Source organism: Bombus huntii, chromosome 6, assembly GCF_024542735.1.
Source record: "Bombus huntii isolate Logan2020A chromosome 6, iyBomHunt1.1, whole genome shotgun sequence".
NCBI lineage: Eukaryota > Metazoa > Arthropoda > Insecta > Hymenoptera > Apidae > Bombus > Bombus huntii.
The window spans coordinates 5,866,806-5,883,481 of NC_066243.1; the positions used below are offsets into that span (position 1 = coordinate 5,866,806).

At 40.8% G+C, this 16,676-nt stretch overlaps 2 protein-coding genes across 2 annotated transcripts in view; one reads left to right on the forward strand and one right to left on the reverse strand.

Annotated features, from left to right (window-relative positions):
• Nucleotides 1-258: 258 nt before the first annotated feature.
• LOC126866944 (uncharacterized) overlaps nucleotides 259-16,676 on the reverse strand; it is a 169,042-nt gene continuing 152,624 nt past the window's right edge. The window contains exon 2 of the mRNA XM_050620980.1: nucleotides 259-481. The gene's annotated coding sequence lies outside the window, so the exon portion shown is untranslated. The remainder of the gene's footprint in view (nucleotides 482-16,676) is intronic.
• On the forward strand, nucleotides 5,052-6,479 carry LOC126866765 (jerky protein homolog-like). Its single transcript, XM_050620705.1, has one exon. It carries the CDS (start codon nucleotides 5,052-5,054, stop codon nucleotides 6,477-6,479), a length of 1,428 nt encoding a protein of 475 aa, XP_050476662.1.

The following is a 16,676-nucleotide window of genomic DNA, read 5'->3' on the forward strand; positions in this document are numbered from 1 at the left end:
ATTGCTTATTTACTAGGTTCGCTGTTTCTTCAGAACATTGTATATAGATGTTCTTGCCACCAGAATTATTAAAAACATTTAATACTATAATGATGAAAAAGTACATGTATTTGGCTATTAACATTTGACAACAACAAATTTACCGATCTCTGCAGCTATCTGAGAAATAGTTTATGCCCATTTAATGACCAAACATCACAATTTAATAAATATATGTAGTAACTGACGGATTCTTAGAGTAAGGACAAGTAATGATGGTAGGTTCAAAGTTTAATGTATTTTAATAAGTGATATTCAATAACAAAAGGACCGACTACAATATCGTCGCACGTCGACTCACACTCCGTATCCGCTCAACTCGCACTCTGCTTCTCGACTGACTCTCTGGCCGCTGTAGCATTCTATTGTCTTTTGCTAGGCCCACCGCACACGTGTTCTGCAGACGCTCGTAGCCAGGGTCACGTAGGTCTTTTCGGCGAAGCTATTTATTTGAAGGACCCGGTAATGCATCGATGGAGCCGACAGCGCCTCGGCTCTCGCGACATTGTCTGTAGTTAGCTCGACGTTTCTTAGGCCCTTCTCCCCGATACTACATATAAGAATAATAAATAATAGATAGCGAATATAATTGTAAATAATGAATAATTCATTTAATTATAACCCATGACCCCTAAACCACACGATAAAGAGCTCTAGATTTATCGTTTCTGCTACAAAGGGCCATGAGAGGCAGACTTGATCCTGTGGCGGATTGGTCGTGGATAGATAATGTGAAATAACGAGAGCGATAGACTGCTGTCGCAACCCGTCCAATATTTTTCGAATAAATAAATAAATTAATGTACAGCCGTATACGTGAGTCGTAAGTACAAAATATAAATCGCCGACTAAATTCGCGGAATAAATACTCGTTAATGCTCGTCGCGTAACTCGATAAATACTCGTGAGATACTCGGAGATACTCTGTGGATACTGTGCGATACTCTACGATACTGTTCGATACTCTGTCGCTTGCAGTCGCGTTCGTTTATTTATACTGGTCGTGAGAGAGTCGGACAATTCACATTCCTCTTCATTCAACGGTTGCATGTAGCGGCGACATTGTTTTGCCCGGAGTTTGTGTATCATTACATTTCTGCGTCAAGGCTGAGTCAATATCCTGAGGCAAAACTACAGCAGGCGTCGCTCCCGACTCGCGTCGTCCTTTGACTCCTGTGCCGCTACAATTGCTTCTGCGCCGTGTGCATTATTTTGCAACGGGCCATAAAGAATTTTCCTGGACAGCATTGGCGACGGGATAATCGTCGTTAGCCCTCACGAATGAAAGAACATTATCCGATCAATTTTGCATCAGAAGACCAACAACGTGCATTCATGAAAAACAATGATTTTATGTGCATTTTGGCGAAACTGCAAAAAAGCTACATTCTCTATTTTGACTGATTTTGAAAAATATTGTAGGAATCTATGTTTTGAACATAGCCTATATATGTGTCGGATTTACATTAGCATTACGGTTAGGGGCGTGAAACGCATCTTCATTTGGATTACACATTGTCGTCATGGAATAGAGAAGACATTGACTAGTGCAAATACGATTATTACAGAATTTGACAAGTAACCGTGGTAATTAGATACTCGAGAAGCTAATAACAATGATCCTAGGTTCAATAACGAATTCGCGGTCAACGAGATAACAGGATGCGCTTTCTTCCAAAGCCCAAATCGTACTCGACTTGCTTGGCTACGATGGAAGTATAACTAAACTAACTCTTTGTTAAAACGTGGAATATCCACCGAGCGCAAAGACGTTAAGTAACTCGCTAATACGACCTCACGAGAGAATGACTTTTCGTCGCGATGACGCTGCAGAGGAAGACTATGATGGGGTGTGTCTAAAGACACGGGATCATCGGATTCGTCGAGGATAGCCTTCGTTCAGAAAGTGAGGGAAATTGACGTTGCTGTTAATTTGGTCAATTTCCATGTCCGTGGTTAGAAAAAGATGCTAGCCGCCCTCGAGGGAAAGCTGCACGTGTACTGCGGAAACGCATGGACATCTGGCAATCATCTTACTTGAAGAATACGGTCTGCGTATGGCGAGTCACGGGACAGAAACCGTTGGAATGTTTAATGTCGAGTGCCGCTACAACTATTTCCTTTTAAGAACTATTACTCCATATCCTTGTTAGACAAAACGTTTATCCCTTGACCGCGACTACGTTCGGCGACTGGCTACGTTCGAACAATTATAATCGGGTTGAATCATAAAGACTAAAATATTGGGGGTTTTCCAAAGAATTCCAAAGGAAGACCCCGTTGACCTTTCATCTCCGACATATTTAACTTACGCACGTTTAAATAACAAGGAAGAAATTAATCACTACGAGAAGAAGGTGGACCAAAACGTCTAAAATGAGTCAAACTAACACTAGTAGTAATAATTTTATGTGGAAGGTATGGAACTCTTTGTTCGACAAATTCAAATTTCATAGATAGAACCCTTTTTTTTTGTACGTGGAGAAATCCTCATGAACACTTCGCTGTTCTAAGAGTCGCGTAACAGCAGAGTACTGTCGGACTCCTACCGACTAGAATTCCACGATGACCATCCTACGCTTATGACAGGAGTGCTCCAGGAACCTCTTATGAATTAACTTCTGTTGCAGCCCCTTCCCGCGTCCTCTTGTTCGAGCCACTCCTAATAATTCCTGACTATTGAATTTGGCGATAGGGGGGGGGGGGGCATTGCCTCTAGCGCTACCGCTCCTTCTAGTCGTAGTCCGTTGGGACGGCGATGGAGCTGCTCTAGGTCGCCTGACTGTCATCCCCCTCCATCGTCTTATCCTACAAGGGTGAGAGTTTTTTTCTCCCTTTCTGTTCGCTCCTTCGCAAGCAGATCTCGCTCACTGCAGAGGTGGACAGCCTCGAATTCCTGCGGCCCGCTGAGCATTGCTCCTACGATCGCCGAGGGGGTCAACCCCTCACCACTGACGAGACGCAGGGTATAGCGGGACGGCTCCCACTCCGGACAGAGCTCCAGCTGTGTACCTGCTCTCTCCGCCGTGGTGACAAATGTCTGTCGTCTCCCGTCCGATTTTTCTCACGTACTCGCCGAACATGCCGTGCCCAGTGAGCACCTGGGTCATCCTAAATGTTAACGGGAGACCGCGGTGGCTCCTCCGTGCTTCCCAACTTGGGAGGACGGTCTGGACGACTGGATGTCCGCTTCCTTCGTTGATCAACTGAGACCGCCACTGGTCACACGCATCCCACGCGTTCCTAGGTTATCTGGGGCCGCCTGCTCGGTCAAATCTTCTCCCGGATCCCATACTTTCCAGCGACCGTATCTCCTTTTGAGCGCTAGCGCCCGGCGGGATCCCACTGGGGGGCGGGGGCTAGAGCGGTCGCGACGCGTGAGACACCGTCCGGTATCCCCTAATGATTCTGATGGCGGTTACCCTGTGCAGTCACCTGAGGAGCAGGATGCTGCGCCGCCTCGCCATCAGATCATAACGGGGCCCTGTACATCACTCGGGACCGAACGACGCTCTCGCATAGTCGTCGCACCGCAACTTCCGCCACGTCGATGTTCGGCAGCAGGCCGCACAAGGCATTGGCAGCAGCCGACACCTCCGGAATCAGGGAGTCAAAGTGTGGCTCGAACCTCCACTGGTTGTCGATGACGAGACCCAGGTATTTCATGTGCTTCATAGATAGAATCTACGTTGAAGTTTCTACGGAGAAAGACTCTGTTTTCAAATTATTTGATATTTTCTCATTATCTCATAATAATCTCATACTAAATTCTTATTTTCGTGCTGTCGGTTTAATGTCTCCTCTCGGTCGTATATTATTTGTTATTTTGATATACAGCGTAACCTCGATTATACACATTACGTACATACATCATCCGAACGTTCTATCATCAGAATATTGTATAATTCTCTATTGTGTATTTCATATACGTATATACGTATATACCTGTCGGAGATGAAAGGAAAACCGGAGCCTTCCCTTTGCAATTTTGAGGAAGTCTTCTAATGCTTTAGCCAAGATTTTATCATAGCTGTAATTAAGCGATTGTCATTTGTAATTGTTTGATATTTGTGAAAGCGAAAGTTGGTTCGAGGTGACAACTGGTCGCCGAACGTAGCCACGGTCACGGGATAAACGTTTTGCCTGACGAAGGTGTGGATCGGTTGTATTGTTCTCCCTAGAAATCACATAGAATTGTACTTTGGAGATGTCGATATAACGGGACACACGTTGTATTAGGAATCAAACTCCAGACAGAAACTGCCTAGCAACGGCGTTTGGATCTTTCTCGATGCTTCCAAAGAGTATACAACAAACTTTTGACAGAAACTGCCTAGCAACAATGATTGGAAACTTCTCGATGCCTCCAGCGAGCATATAACAAACAAATGCAGTCGTATAGGGAAAAAGATTTTCATCAGATATTCATTCGTGTGATCGCCTTGGAAAGTGATACATCGAGCAATTTACCGAGTGTCTCAGCAATCGTATTTTTGTGTTTAAAATTATTTTACTCATAGTAAAGAGTTATCCCTTTGACCGTGGATTCGTTTGAACCCCGGAACATTGTTAATAGCGTTAATTAAATTTATTATTCGTAAAACCTATCGATCGTTAATCTCATTATTCGTTAAATTTATTATTCGTAAGACGTATTATTCGTTCCTCTTATTGTTCGTTAAACTTATTATTCTTTAATCTAATCATTAGTTAAACTTAAAGTTTGTTAATCTTATCATTTATTAAACTCATTATTCATAATATTTTGTAAAATCTTGTTTATTCGCGTAAATATATTTAGTGTTTCGTAAAACAATGGCTAATTCAAACGAAGAATCGTTACGCGCCTTAAATTCTAATGATAACCTGACATACCAATATACCTATATACATGTTTAATACACGTAGTATTTATTTCCCCCATCAAAATTGTCAACGACAACAACTGTCGAAATAAAATCTCGTCTCAACATTTCAGTACTGTATTTACATTCGAAACGCTTCAAACAATAATGACGTCAAGACGAAAACCGTTATATTTGACAATTACTGATAAATACAATATTCTTGTGATGAGAGATAGAGGTGAAATTCGACAAACCATAATGGAAAAGTACGGTGTTGCGCTCTCTACATTGCACACTATATATGTAAAAAGCGAAGAGATTACAAAACAATACGGGCTCATCATGGGTCTCACACGACGACGATTACAGGATGTAGATAAAGTTGTTTACCAATGGTACTTACGATGTAAGGAAAGAAAGGTACAAATGACAGGAGCAGACATACAGAGAGAAGCTCTAGAAATTAATGAAAAATTAAACGGACATCCTCGTTTTAAAGCCAGTACTACTTGGTTGCGAGGCTTTAAAGAACGTTACAATATTACTACTGCGGATATAAGGCAAAATATTCAAGCCGCAAGTGAATTCACTGCAGCGGAAGCCTTTAAAGCTGATTTCAACAGATTCCTGCAAGAAGGTGGGTTCACATTGAGGAACGTTTACAATGCCGTTTACACAACGGTAATGTGGAAAGCAGTACCAGAAAATTCTTGTATTTTTAACCGTGCAAAATCGACAGGAAACCTGGAAATGTGCGAAGATTACGTTACTGCACTTTTTTGTGCAAATGCTACCGGATGTCACACGATGCCAGTACTAATAATTGGCAACCCGCAAAGTTCATCCGTTTTGAATACAGATATCTTCCCAACTATCTACAATGTAAACACCAAGGTTTGGATGGACAGTAGCATTTTCAAACAATGGTACAAAGAGTATTTCTTAGAATCAATTAAAGAAAGACAACGGGAGAACGGCAGCGAGGACAAATATTTGTTGTTAGTAGATAATATTATGTCGCTTCACGATATCAATGATATCAATAACATAGATCCATTAGTAGAAGTTAAGTCTCCTCCACCGAACGCTGCAGCACTCAGTCAACCAATGAATTGTGGTATAATCACATGTTTCAAGCGAAAGTACCGAATAGAATTACTGAAAACAATAAGGCCATTGTCTATCTACAATACGGAGGAAGAAGTGATAGACCTCTATAAAGAATTAAGCGTGTGGGATTTCTGCCGCTTTGTAAATGATGCTTGGACACTAATCGGCCATTCAATACTGGTAAACTCGTGGGACAACCTTTTAAAACCTATAGACATGCGGCGTACGCAATACACGGAAACATGGGATGCTGACATAAGTAACGCAGTTGAACTTCTGCATACATTACCTGGATGTGAACAGTGCCAGAAGGTTCATGTGTTCCGTTGGTTTAATATGGATAACGGACATGATATAATCAAGAAGGTATGTACCAATGAAGTTCTTCGAGAATTTAAAAACGATACTCTGTGTCCAGTGAACATAAATATTATGGACGATGAAGCTGGACCTTCTCGTGCGAAGTTCTCAAAAAGGAGCTAACGTGGCTTGAAACACAAAATGAAATTAACTCGGTGGAATTGCTTCTATTAAAACGCGTGTATTAAAAAATGTGTTAAGAAATATAATATGATTTAGCGATAAGTAATTGTGGAACCCGTATGATTTTATGTAGCGTTCAATTGTTTCCTTGTAGCATTTGGTTTGATGTACAGAAAAAGCTGTTTTCTATAATTCAACATATATATCATTATTAGTTCCAATAATTAAGATTCTACTATGTATGGAAGACAAGGAAAGACGCGCAATGTTATTCTTGTATTTACGTTCTCTTTGAACTTTATACTTTGAATTTGACAAATTAGAGTTCAAGTAATTGTTAAATTAAATGTTATTATCGCACAAATAAATGATGATGACCTTAAAATAATATTTAAAAAATGTCTTCTAGCGAAAACATTATCTACCAAATAGTATAACCTTGCCCTGCGTAGTTCTTTTCATAATATTAATAACGAAGTTATTTTGGTGCCCAGATTTATGTATCCCATTCTGTATATCAGCGAATATTTATCAGTGCGAGTACCTACCAAAGCCGGTAGATACACGACTAATCAGTGCAAAACTTGAATTGGAACTAAATTTATATTGATAAAATTATATGATATAGAAACATATACATTCACACAAATGGGCTTCTTTTTCTTTTCCTTCTTTCTCGCATTCTTTGTAATTTGTCTTATTAAACGAAAAGGAACATGTAATTGTAAGTAATTCACTAAATGTAATTATTAAGAATGGCGACCTCGACGATGCATATGACTTTGAAGTACGTTAAAGAAAGTAAAAGTCAAAAGAAACTAATAACTATTATTTCGTAGATTTACGATTTACTGAATATACGCTAATAAATAAGCAGTAGCGTTGGACTACAACATTAACCGAAATGTTGATACAGGTACTCGTTAACATATGTCTCTAAAATATTTATATCTGCTTAAAAGAAAGTAGTAGGGCTAATATTTCTTTATAAGGAACTACATCAATCAATGCATCGAAAAATGTAATTTTATTTTGAAAAATGTATATAACCTTCTTCTTATCTCAACACCCATATATGTCTATATTCTGCCTACATCATACTATATATCACTGTATCTATATCTCCCTTATATGTTCTTGAACACAATTTTCTTCTGCATTGTTTCGGGCCGACATTATTCGTCCGAATTAACCGTGTCAGTTAAAAGTATTTACAATTATGTTCAATAAATACGAAGAAGGTATCAATTCTATTTACATTTCTAAATTTGTAAAAGTATTAATCGCGAAATATTGGTTGATAAATCTGTATTTTAGAACCAGGTCTATATTTGCAGAAATGTAGTTATACGTACTCAAACTCCTTTATCAGATTATTACATCAGAATAATACATGTTAAATGATAAATATTTAACATATACAGCTTCATGCTCAATGTTATCATACATAAATAATCTGTATAATCACCATAATCATTCATTGTTAGAAATTGTAAAAGAAAGACTCTTTGTCACATTTAACACTAAACCTACCAGTGTTGGTTAAATTGACCGATTTCAAGCTTTTACACAAATTTAACCATACTTAAACGTTATCATATCACTTCATAATTTCAGAATTTACCTAAAACATGCATAGAATATATTTTCCGTATTTACTTCTAGTTTGTTTTTTTTTTTTTTTTCTTTTCTAACAATGTTCGATCGTTCGCGGAGAGACGCGATCGCGAGGAAGCGCGCTAACGGGAATCGTAAATTCCGGTTACGATTAGATAATCGGCGCCACGAAATAATCGATCCGATATTTCGTTTAGGATAATAGAGGTGGTTGAACTGATTATAACACTGAAGTAACAGATCGCGATATACACCTTATTCAACAAGTTCGTGGACATAGACAGTTACGCTCGGTGTGTATACATATAAGTTAAACAGGTGACTGACCTAAGGCTGATAAACCAATCCAAGACATTGACTGGTTAACGTATAAAAAACCAGTCAAGGGATGTTGACTGATCTAAAGATGGAAAACCAGCGAAATTCGGCGACGATGCTGACGCAGAGAAAACCTGTTGCTGGATGTTGCTCGTCCCATCACTGGTCACTTGCGGGTAGAAATCCCGCGAAAAATGGGAAAACTCACGTTTCTTCACTGATGGAGCAATAACCATAACGAACGTCTCGACTTGAATATATTTTAATACGATATTTAATACGATTAATTGTATATTTTTATTTTGAAGGCCCTAACGGTAAAATAGAAATGTTTAGTTTTATTACAGTTCCTTAGGATTATTGCGGTCCGACTAATTATATTTGCACAGCTAGTCGTCGCCTCGACCAAGGGATGGATTCCGGGTTACGCGCAGAGTCACCGGATGTAACTCCGGTGGGCACGCAGCAAGTGATAGTAGTGGTGCCAGCTGCATATTTTCCCAAAGATAATTCTAATTTAAATATAAGAACGGCTCCGATCATAGCCACGGCATGAATTCTTAATAGGGTTGAGAAATGCTATAGATGTCATCTAATAGGGCATTCAACGAGTCAGTGTAAAGCGATCAAACCTGGCAAGGAAATATGCAGATGTGGAGGTAAAGACCACAATATGTCAAACTGCAACAACGAGCCGTGCTGCGCGATGTGTAGCACCCGTAAACTAAACAACACAAGGCATGTCACAGGCTCATTGGCGTGCCCTACATACAGATAGAGTGTGAAGCAGGGTTAAAATTAAGATCTTGCAGACTAACCTGAATAGTGTGCAAACTGGCACAAGACTTAATGCACCAGTACGCTTGCGAGTACCGAGTAGATGCGGTTGTCATCTCAGAATCGTATAGGCAGTAAGCGTACTGCTTTAACGATGCGAAAAATGACGCCTCCATTTGGATTCCGCTGTTCAATGGCAGGTTTCCTAACCTAGATACATTAATTAATAAGAATGGAATAGTGGGCCTGGTAATTAACAATTGCTTCCCCATAAGTGAGAATTACTCGCTCAACATCAACAGAAATGAGTTTAATGAATACGTTAATAAATAATCTGAGGAAAGACAGTAGGGAACATCATAAAATCAATACGGCGGGAGATTTTAATGCAAAAACGATGGCTTGTGGAGGAAATAAGACAGACAAGAGGGGCATAACATTAATGGAAGTGTTATGCAAGCATGGTCTGTTTGCAATTAGACTGAGACAAAAATACACATACATTAGGAATGGGAGAATTAGTTGCTCGGATGTAATCAGTGCAGATAATCATACGACTAATATACACGAAAATAATAGAGTTTTAAGAAATTATTCAACCTTTGACCATTACTATATTTTACACAAATTCAAAACGAGGATAAGCAGTTGAAAATTTAATTATTTTAAATTTTCTACGGAGGAATTTGAACCCGAAGACTTTATTAAAAAATTTGACGATGTAGTAAACAATAAAGAAGTTTTTAACAACAACAACGAAGCCGTAATAGGGAATATTTTCAAGACAGTAACGGGGAAACTTGCGAGACAAGTCTGAAAAAGATTAGGATTCCAACAGGAAATAAGAAGGAAACTATTGGTGGTGTTACGACCGTTCGCGGAGAGACGTTATCGCGAGATAGCATGTCACCTAGAGTCGTAAATTCCCGTTACGATTAAATAATCGCCGCCACCAACTGATCGATCCCCTGATTTCTGTTACGATAATAGGGGTGGTTCAATTGAGGTTCACTGAATTAATGGTCTAAATTAATGTTTACTCCAATAACTTTGTAGAGATGGTAATTACAAGTAATTACAAGTAAGTGAATGATTGAATTAAAGATAGAAACCCGGTTATAACATGTTGACTGTTCTAACAATGAAGAATAAGTAACTCAAAGTGGCGATACTGTGTCGGAGGAAAGCCGGTGATGGGTGTGTCTAACGCAAGGGACCATCGGATTTGTTGATGACAATTTTGGTTGGGAAAGTGAGGGCAGTGGACATTGCTTCTGGTTGGATAAAAGAAGGTTGGTGGACTAGGAAGGGTCTTAGCCGCCCTCGATAGAAAGTTGCTAGTGGGATGTGTCATACGTGAGAAAAACTAACTTTCCCGTGTCTTCCTGTACTAAACAATAAGCTTTAGAAACGATTCAGTAAACAGATGAATGTTCGGTCTGAAGGACGTTAGCTAGCGAATTCCTGATATTTACGATGAGTCCTTAAGACTATTGAGGGTACGCAGTAAGGATGAGCGGATATCTGGTTCCCATCTTGCCCGCGGTATGTAGCCTGGTCTAGGTAGAGTGTCGCCCGACGTAACAGGTGGAATAATGAAATTAGAGAACTTAGGAAGAAAAATGGATTTCAAAAGAAGAGCCATGAAAGTGTCACGTAATAAATGACGACGTAATATATAGATAAAAAGAAAAGCGAATGAACAATAGCCCGTTCGTATACATTATTCACAAGGCGAAGTTATGCTTCAATCGCAAAGTACAGACTGACTTACTGACTAAAGCACTGGGATCTTTACCTCCTCACTATGATTCACATATCTCTCGGGTGGGAGTCCAGCTACTGTCTATTCTCAGCGCTATAGCATGCCCAGGTGTGTTATATGCATACCTGAGGTCGGCGGATTCCTGGCTTCTGGGCGACGTTACAAAAGTAAGGACAAAAAGTTATAATCTTCATCTTAAATCATTGGATGATTTCAAGAAAATTAGGAATTTGCATAAAAGGACAATAGCCAAGAGCAATGAGGAAGCATGGGGAATATTTCACGAGATTTTAGAATGGGACCATTGGGGAAGACCTCATCGCACAGTTACAGCAAGATCAAGGAATAAAATTCCCCCAAGGCCATACCGATTTCAAAGGTAAAAAGTATTATTGAAACATTGTTTGTGACAAAGTTGGTCCCGCTGCAAAAAGAAAAATAAGATTTTAGCAGGGTATAACGATAATAATGGAGAGCACCACAATCTGACAAAAATATAGACGATGTGACCGAGATCACTAGGAAACGCAACTCTAAAAAGCGTTAGGTATAGGTGGTGTGCCTGGAGAAATTATCAAACTTATAGTAAACAAAAGAAGCAATGAAGTATACAGAGTGTTGAACCGCATAACAGAGGAGGGCAGAATACCGAAGAAGTGGAAAATAGCACGAGTAATTCAACTTCCTATACCAGGTAAAGATTTTACATCATTGGGTGCATTTCGACTCATAAGCACATTAACAGTAATAACTAAAATTTTTGAGAAGTGCTTCAAACTGCTGATAGAAAGATGTATTGGGTCAGATCCGTTTCACAGTAGACAATATAGATTTCGAAGGAAGCATACTACTGTGGACGCGATATGCCCAGCGCTAGGGTTTTAGTTTTGATTTCGTAATTCTTTTTTTATTTATTTGTTAAAATTACAATCAATTCTCGCGTTGAGAATTTTCAGTAATTTTTCTGGCGTGGCGCAGTGACATGGCTGTTTATTTACAATAAGTTAATACTTATTATAGATAGGTATAATTTATAAGTATTATAAGTAAGTGCATATGCTTAATTTGGATAATTAAATGAATCTAACGTTTAGGTCTAGCGGGTAGTGCCTCTTCAGCCTGCGAATCTGGTCCGTCGTATCGAGTAGTCCAGTGATTAGGGGGTTTCGGTGTTTGTTGATTCTTTTGCTATATCTGTCGCTATATTTTGCTATTTCCTCTTTGACGGTGGGTATCTTGAGGTCGCGGTGTATTGTTTCATTGGTTACATACCAAGGTGCGTCAATTAGGGATCGTAGCGTTTTCGATTGAAAGCGTTGGAGTATTTCAATGTTGGAGTTACTCGCTGTTCCCCATAGTTGGATTCCGTAGGTCCAGACAGGTTTTATTACGGTCTTGTAGAGGGTAATTTTATTCTGTATGTTTAGTTTGGAGCGTCGGCCCGTGAGCCAATAGAGATTTTTTAGTTTGACCTTTAGTTGCTTCGTTTTATCTGAGATGTGTGTCTTCCATGTTAGTCTCCTGTCCAGGGACATGCCCAGGTATCGGACTGTGTCCCTGCTAGGAACTGTTGCATTGTTGATGGTGACCTGGGGGCAGGTTTGTTTTCGGAGCGTGAAGGTTACATGTGAGGATTTCTTTTCGTTGACTTTGAAGCCCCATTTGTGAAACCACTTTTCCATGGAGTCGAGACTTCGCTGGAGAGTGGATGAGGCTATTACCGGGTCTGCGTGGGTAGCTAATAGCGCTGTGTCGTCTGCAAATGTCGCTATTGTTATATCGTTTGATATAGGTAGGTCGGCAGTGTAGATGGAGTACAGTAGGGGTCCGAGGACACTACCTTCGGGTATGCCGGCTTCTATTGGGAATGTTGCGGAAGTGGCGTCTAGGCATTTAACCATGAATTGTCTATTGGTTAGGTAAGATTTTAGGATGGAGTAGTAGGGGTGACGTAGGATCTTTTTACGCTTGTATAGTAGCCCTTCATGCCATACTTTGTCGAATGGCTGTTGGATGTCTAGGAAAACCGCTGAGCAATATTTTTTCTTTTCGAGTGTTTGGCTGATCGTATGAGTTAAGCGGTGGATTTGCTCTACTGTAGAATGATGTTTTCGGAAGCCGAATTGGTGATCTGGGAGTGTTTTCAAGTTCTCTAGGATTGGAAGGAGTCGGTTCGTGAGCATCTTCTCGAATAGTTTGGACAGGGTAGATAAAAGACTGATTGGGCGATTGGAGTTGGTTTCGTATATCGGTTTACCGGGTTTAGGAATGAGGGTAATCAATGAGATTTTCCAGGCCTTTGGATAGTGTTCAAGGCGAAGGATAGCATTAAAAATCGATGTGATGAGTGCTATCCCTTCTATGGGAAGTTCCTTGATTGCTTTATTGCCTATTAGGTCGTGCCCTGCTGCTTTCTTGGGATTTAGGCGACTGATTGTTACTATAGTCTCTGCAGACGAGAACGGTTCAATAGGAGGGGACATTTGGAAGGGGGTGTGCAAGTATTCAGTAACGTCCGTGGCAGATTTGGGGAAATGGGGTTTGAATACTTTAGACAAGTATTTAGCAAACAGGTCGGCTTTTTCTATAGGGCTTCGCGCCCATCCGCCTTGCGGACGGCGGATTGGTGGGATCATTTGTGGGGGGCGTGAGAGTTTCATGGAGGCCTTCCATAGTGAGTAGTCGGAGTCGGCTGTGGGGGATAAACTGGCAAGGTATTTTTGGGAACAGTCGTTTTTGTAATTTTTTATGGTTTTGGATAGCTTTCTAGTTACGTTGTTTAGTTTGCGTTTGTCATCCGGTGTTCTATGGGTCTGCCATACTCTTCTTCGTCTATGTTTTTCTGCTATTTTTTTTAGTGTGTATTGGGAATATTCTTGTTTGCTGATAGACGTCTTTGTCGGCGTGGAGAGGCGTTTATTATGCTCGTGTTTAAGTATTCCGTGGCTGCTTCTATTTCTTCCTTAGTTTTTAGTGAAGTTAAGGCTGAAGTTGAGTGTGTAAAGACTTCTCTAAAGAGCTGCCAGTTGGTGTGTTGGTTGTGAATGGCGCCATTAGGTGTATTCTCGATAATTGTTGAACTGACTGTTGCTATCACGGGGAAAGATCAGAGGAGAGATCAGCCGAGGAGTTGATTTGTACGTGTTTTGATGAGATATTTTTAGTTACGAAGAAGTCGAGAAGGTCGGGTATTTTGTTAGTGTCAGAGGGCCAGTATGTGGGTTCGTATGTGGTGAGGTAGTTGAGGTTGTTGTTTATTATGCTGTTTAAGAGGTTTTTGCCTCTTGCTGTAACCAGTCTGCTGCCCCATTGGCTGTGCTTGGCGTTATAGTCTCCTCCAGCTATGAATCTATTGCCCAGGGTGTTCAGAAAGTTATCAAAGTTTTCTTTGGCGATGGAGTGTCTGGGGGGGGGGGGGGGGGGGAGGCAGTATAGTGCTGAAGTGGTGATTGTACCATGACAGTCTTCTATTGCTACGTTTGTTGCTTGGAGGTAGTCTTTCTGGAATGATGGAAGTTCGTGGTACTTAATACTTGCTTTGATTACTATTCCGGTGCCGCCGTGGGCCTTTCCGCTGAGGGGTTGAGTGTGGTAGAATTTGTAACCATTTATTTTCAAATAGTTTTTGTCGGTGAAGTGGGTTTCCGATACGAGCATTACGTCGATTTGCTGGTGTTTTAGAAAGAGTTCTAGTACAAGTTTGTGTTGCGCTAGACCGTTGGCGTTCCAAAGAGCTATGCACCTTGGTTTTATTTTGCGTCGGGGCGTATTAATTTATCCATGGTGAGTGTTAGTAGCGATAGCAAATTATTTATTTGCTCTGATTGTTTCTCTATTAGCTTTTCAAGCCTAGAGTAGTTGTCTGTGTTAGGTGGGTTGGGGACACTATTTTGGGGAAGATCCCTTTGGCTATTCGGGTTATTTTGGATGTCTTGTACTGCTTGGGCATATGAGGTTGAGGTGGTGATGAATTTGGTAGAACTGGGTGTTTGGTTGGTTGAGTGGATTGGGGTAGTCGTGAATTTCGACGGGCTGAGTGTTTGGTTGGTTACCTCTTTTGCTCTGAGTTTAGCTTACCTGTTTGTGTATAGAGTTTTATAGGCTGAGCAGCCTTTGTAGTTGGCAGGATGGTCACCTTGACAATGGATGCATTTCGCTGGTGTTTCCGGTGATTTAGCTCACTGGTCGGTGGAGTGAGTGCCTGCACATTTAACGCAGCGGAAAGTATGGTTGCAGTATTTCTGCGTATGACCGTACCTTTGGCACCTTTTGCATTGCACTATTTCTTTTTTCACAAGCGGTGGTTCGAATTTTACTATTGCGTTCATTAGGCGACTGATATTGTAGATTTCCTTATTGTTAGGCTTTTGTTTTGTATCTATGAAAAATAAGGATAACGGGTCTTCCGAGACTCTATGCCTTATATTACTTACGTTGATGACTTCGTGGCCGAGTTTTGAGAGTTCGTATTTGAGTTCGTCTATGTCTGCTGAGTGGTGGATGTTTCGTAGGTCCACCCGGAAAGGCCTTTCCTGTTTGAGTTGGTAGGTGTGGAAGTTGGCGTTCAGGGTCCTAAGTATATTGGTGAGTTTTCTGTAAGCTTCTGGATTCCTCGGCAGTATTTTTACTTTATTGTTATTTATCCTTAAGTTGTAGTTCTCCTTGGAGATATCTCTCTCTAAGGACTTGATCATTGTTTGTATGTCTATGACGTCATCCACAAACATTGGTGGGGGCGGGGCGATTCTCTGTGATTGTTGGTTTGGCGGCGGGTCTGCTATTTCCATGGCGTAGTTAGTTGATTGCAGTACGGCGAACCTGTTGTGGGTGTTTATTTGTATCGTTGATTGTTCGTTCCGGGTGTCGATCGTGTATGGTTTTGCTGTTTCTATTTTCCGTTTCTTTGTAATATTAGCGTCGTTGGTGCGGAGAGTTCTGCTACACTTCTGCCACGGGGGAGGTAGCGCGGGGTGGTTGCGAGTCTGCTCCGGAGAGCCTGGTCGCGATTGCTGAGCCATCATCGAGCTAGTTAATTCAAAATGAATAACTAGTCGTGAGGTTATGAGGCTAGTATTCGGGTTGGGGTTAGGTGCGTGGAATTTTCTTCTCCCTAAAGGGTAGGAAACGGCTGTGTTCACTTTCGACGGTTGGGCGACACGTGTTGTTTTTGGACTACACTGGACACTAGAGACACGTCTGCACGCTTCGGCACTCCACAGCGAACTGTCGGGGAAACTGATTTCGTATTTGATTTCGTTTTTTGCTTCGCCTATACGTATGTGTTCATCTTTGTGCATTATATCGCAAGAAGTGTTGGCTCTTATGATGAAAGGCTTGTCAAATTTTTGCAAAGTATGTTTCGTTTGACAAATTGTGTCTACTTCTATCGGGTTCGCCGGTATCACAATGTAGCTGTTGCTAGTTCTGAGCGGTATAACGCTAATGTTTTCAATCAATGTATTTGGCAATGTTCGATGTGAGGTTTAAAGTTTATTATTTCGCTGCGACAATCGCTTCTCGAATTTCTGTCATGGATTGGTGGTATTTGTTTTCATACAGTGGTTCCGGCTCGATTCTTAGAAAGTTTGTCGAGATATTCGATATCAGAGTTCATAAATGAAAGTCCTGAAGTTAAGTATATCTGATGTTCGACTGCTGGAGCCAAAAATACTCCACTTCTTTCACTCGGGATGGGATATACCTACAGTATATTGCATTCC

Bases quoted from the DNA above. Each gene is read 5' to 3' on its own strand.
- LOC126866765 (XM_050620705.1), top strand. From the start codon at position 5,052: ATGACGTCAAGACGAAAACCGTTATATTTGACAATTACTGATAAATAC.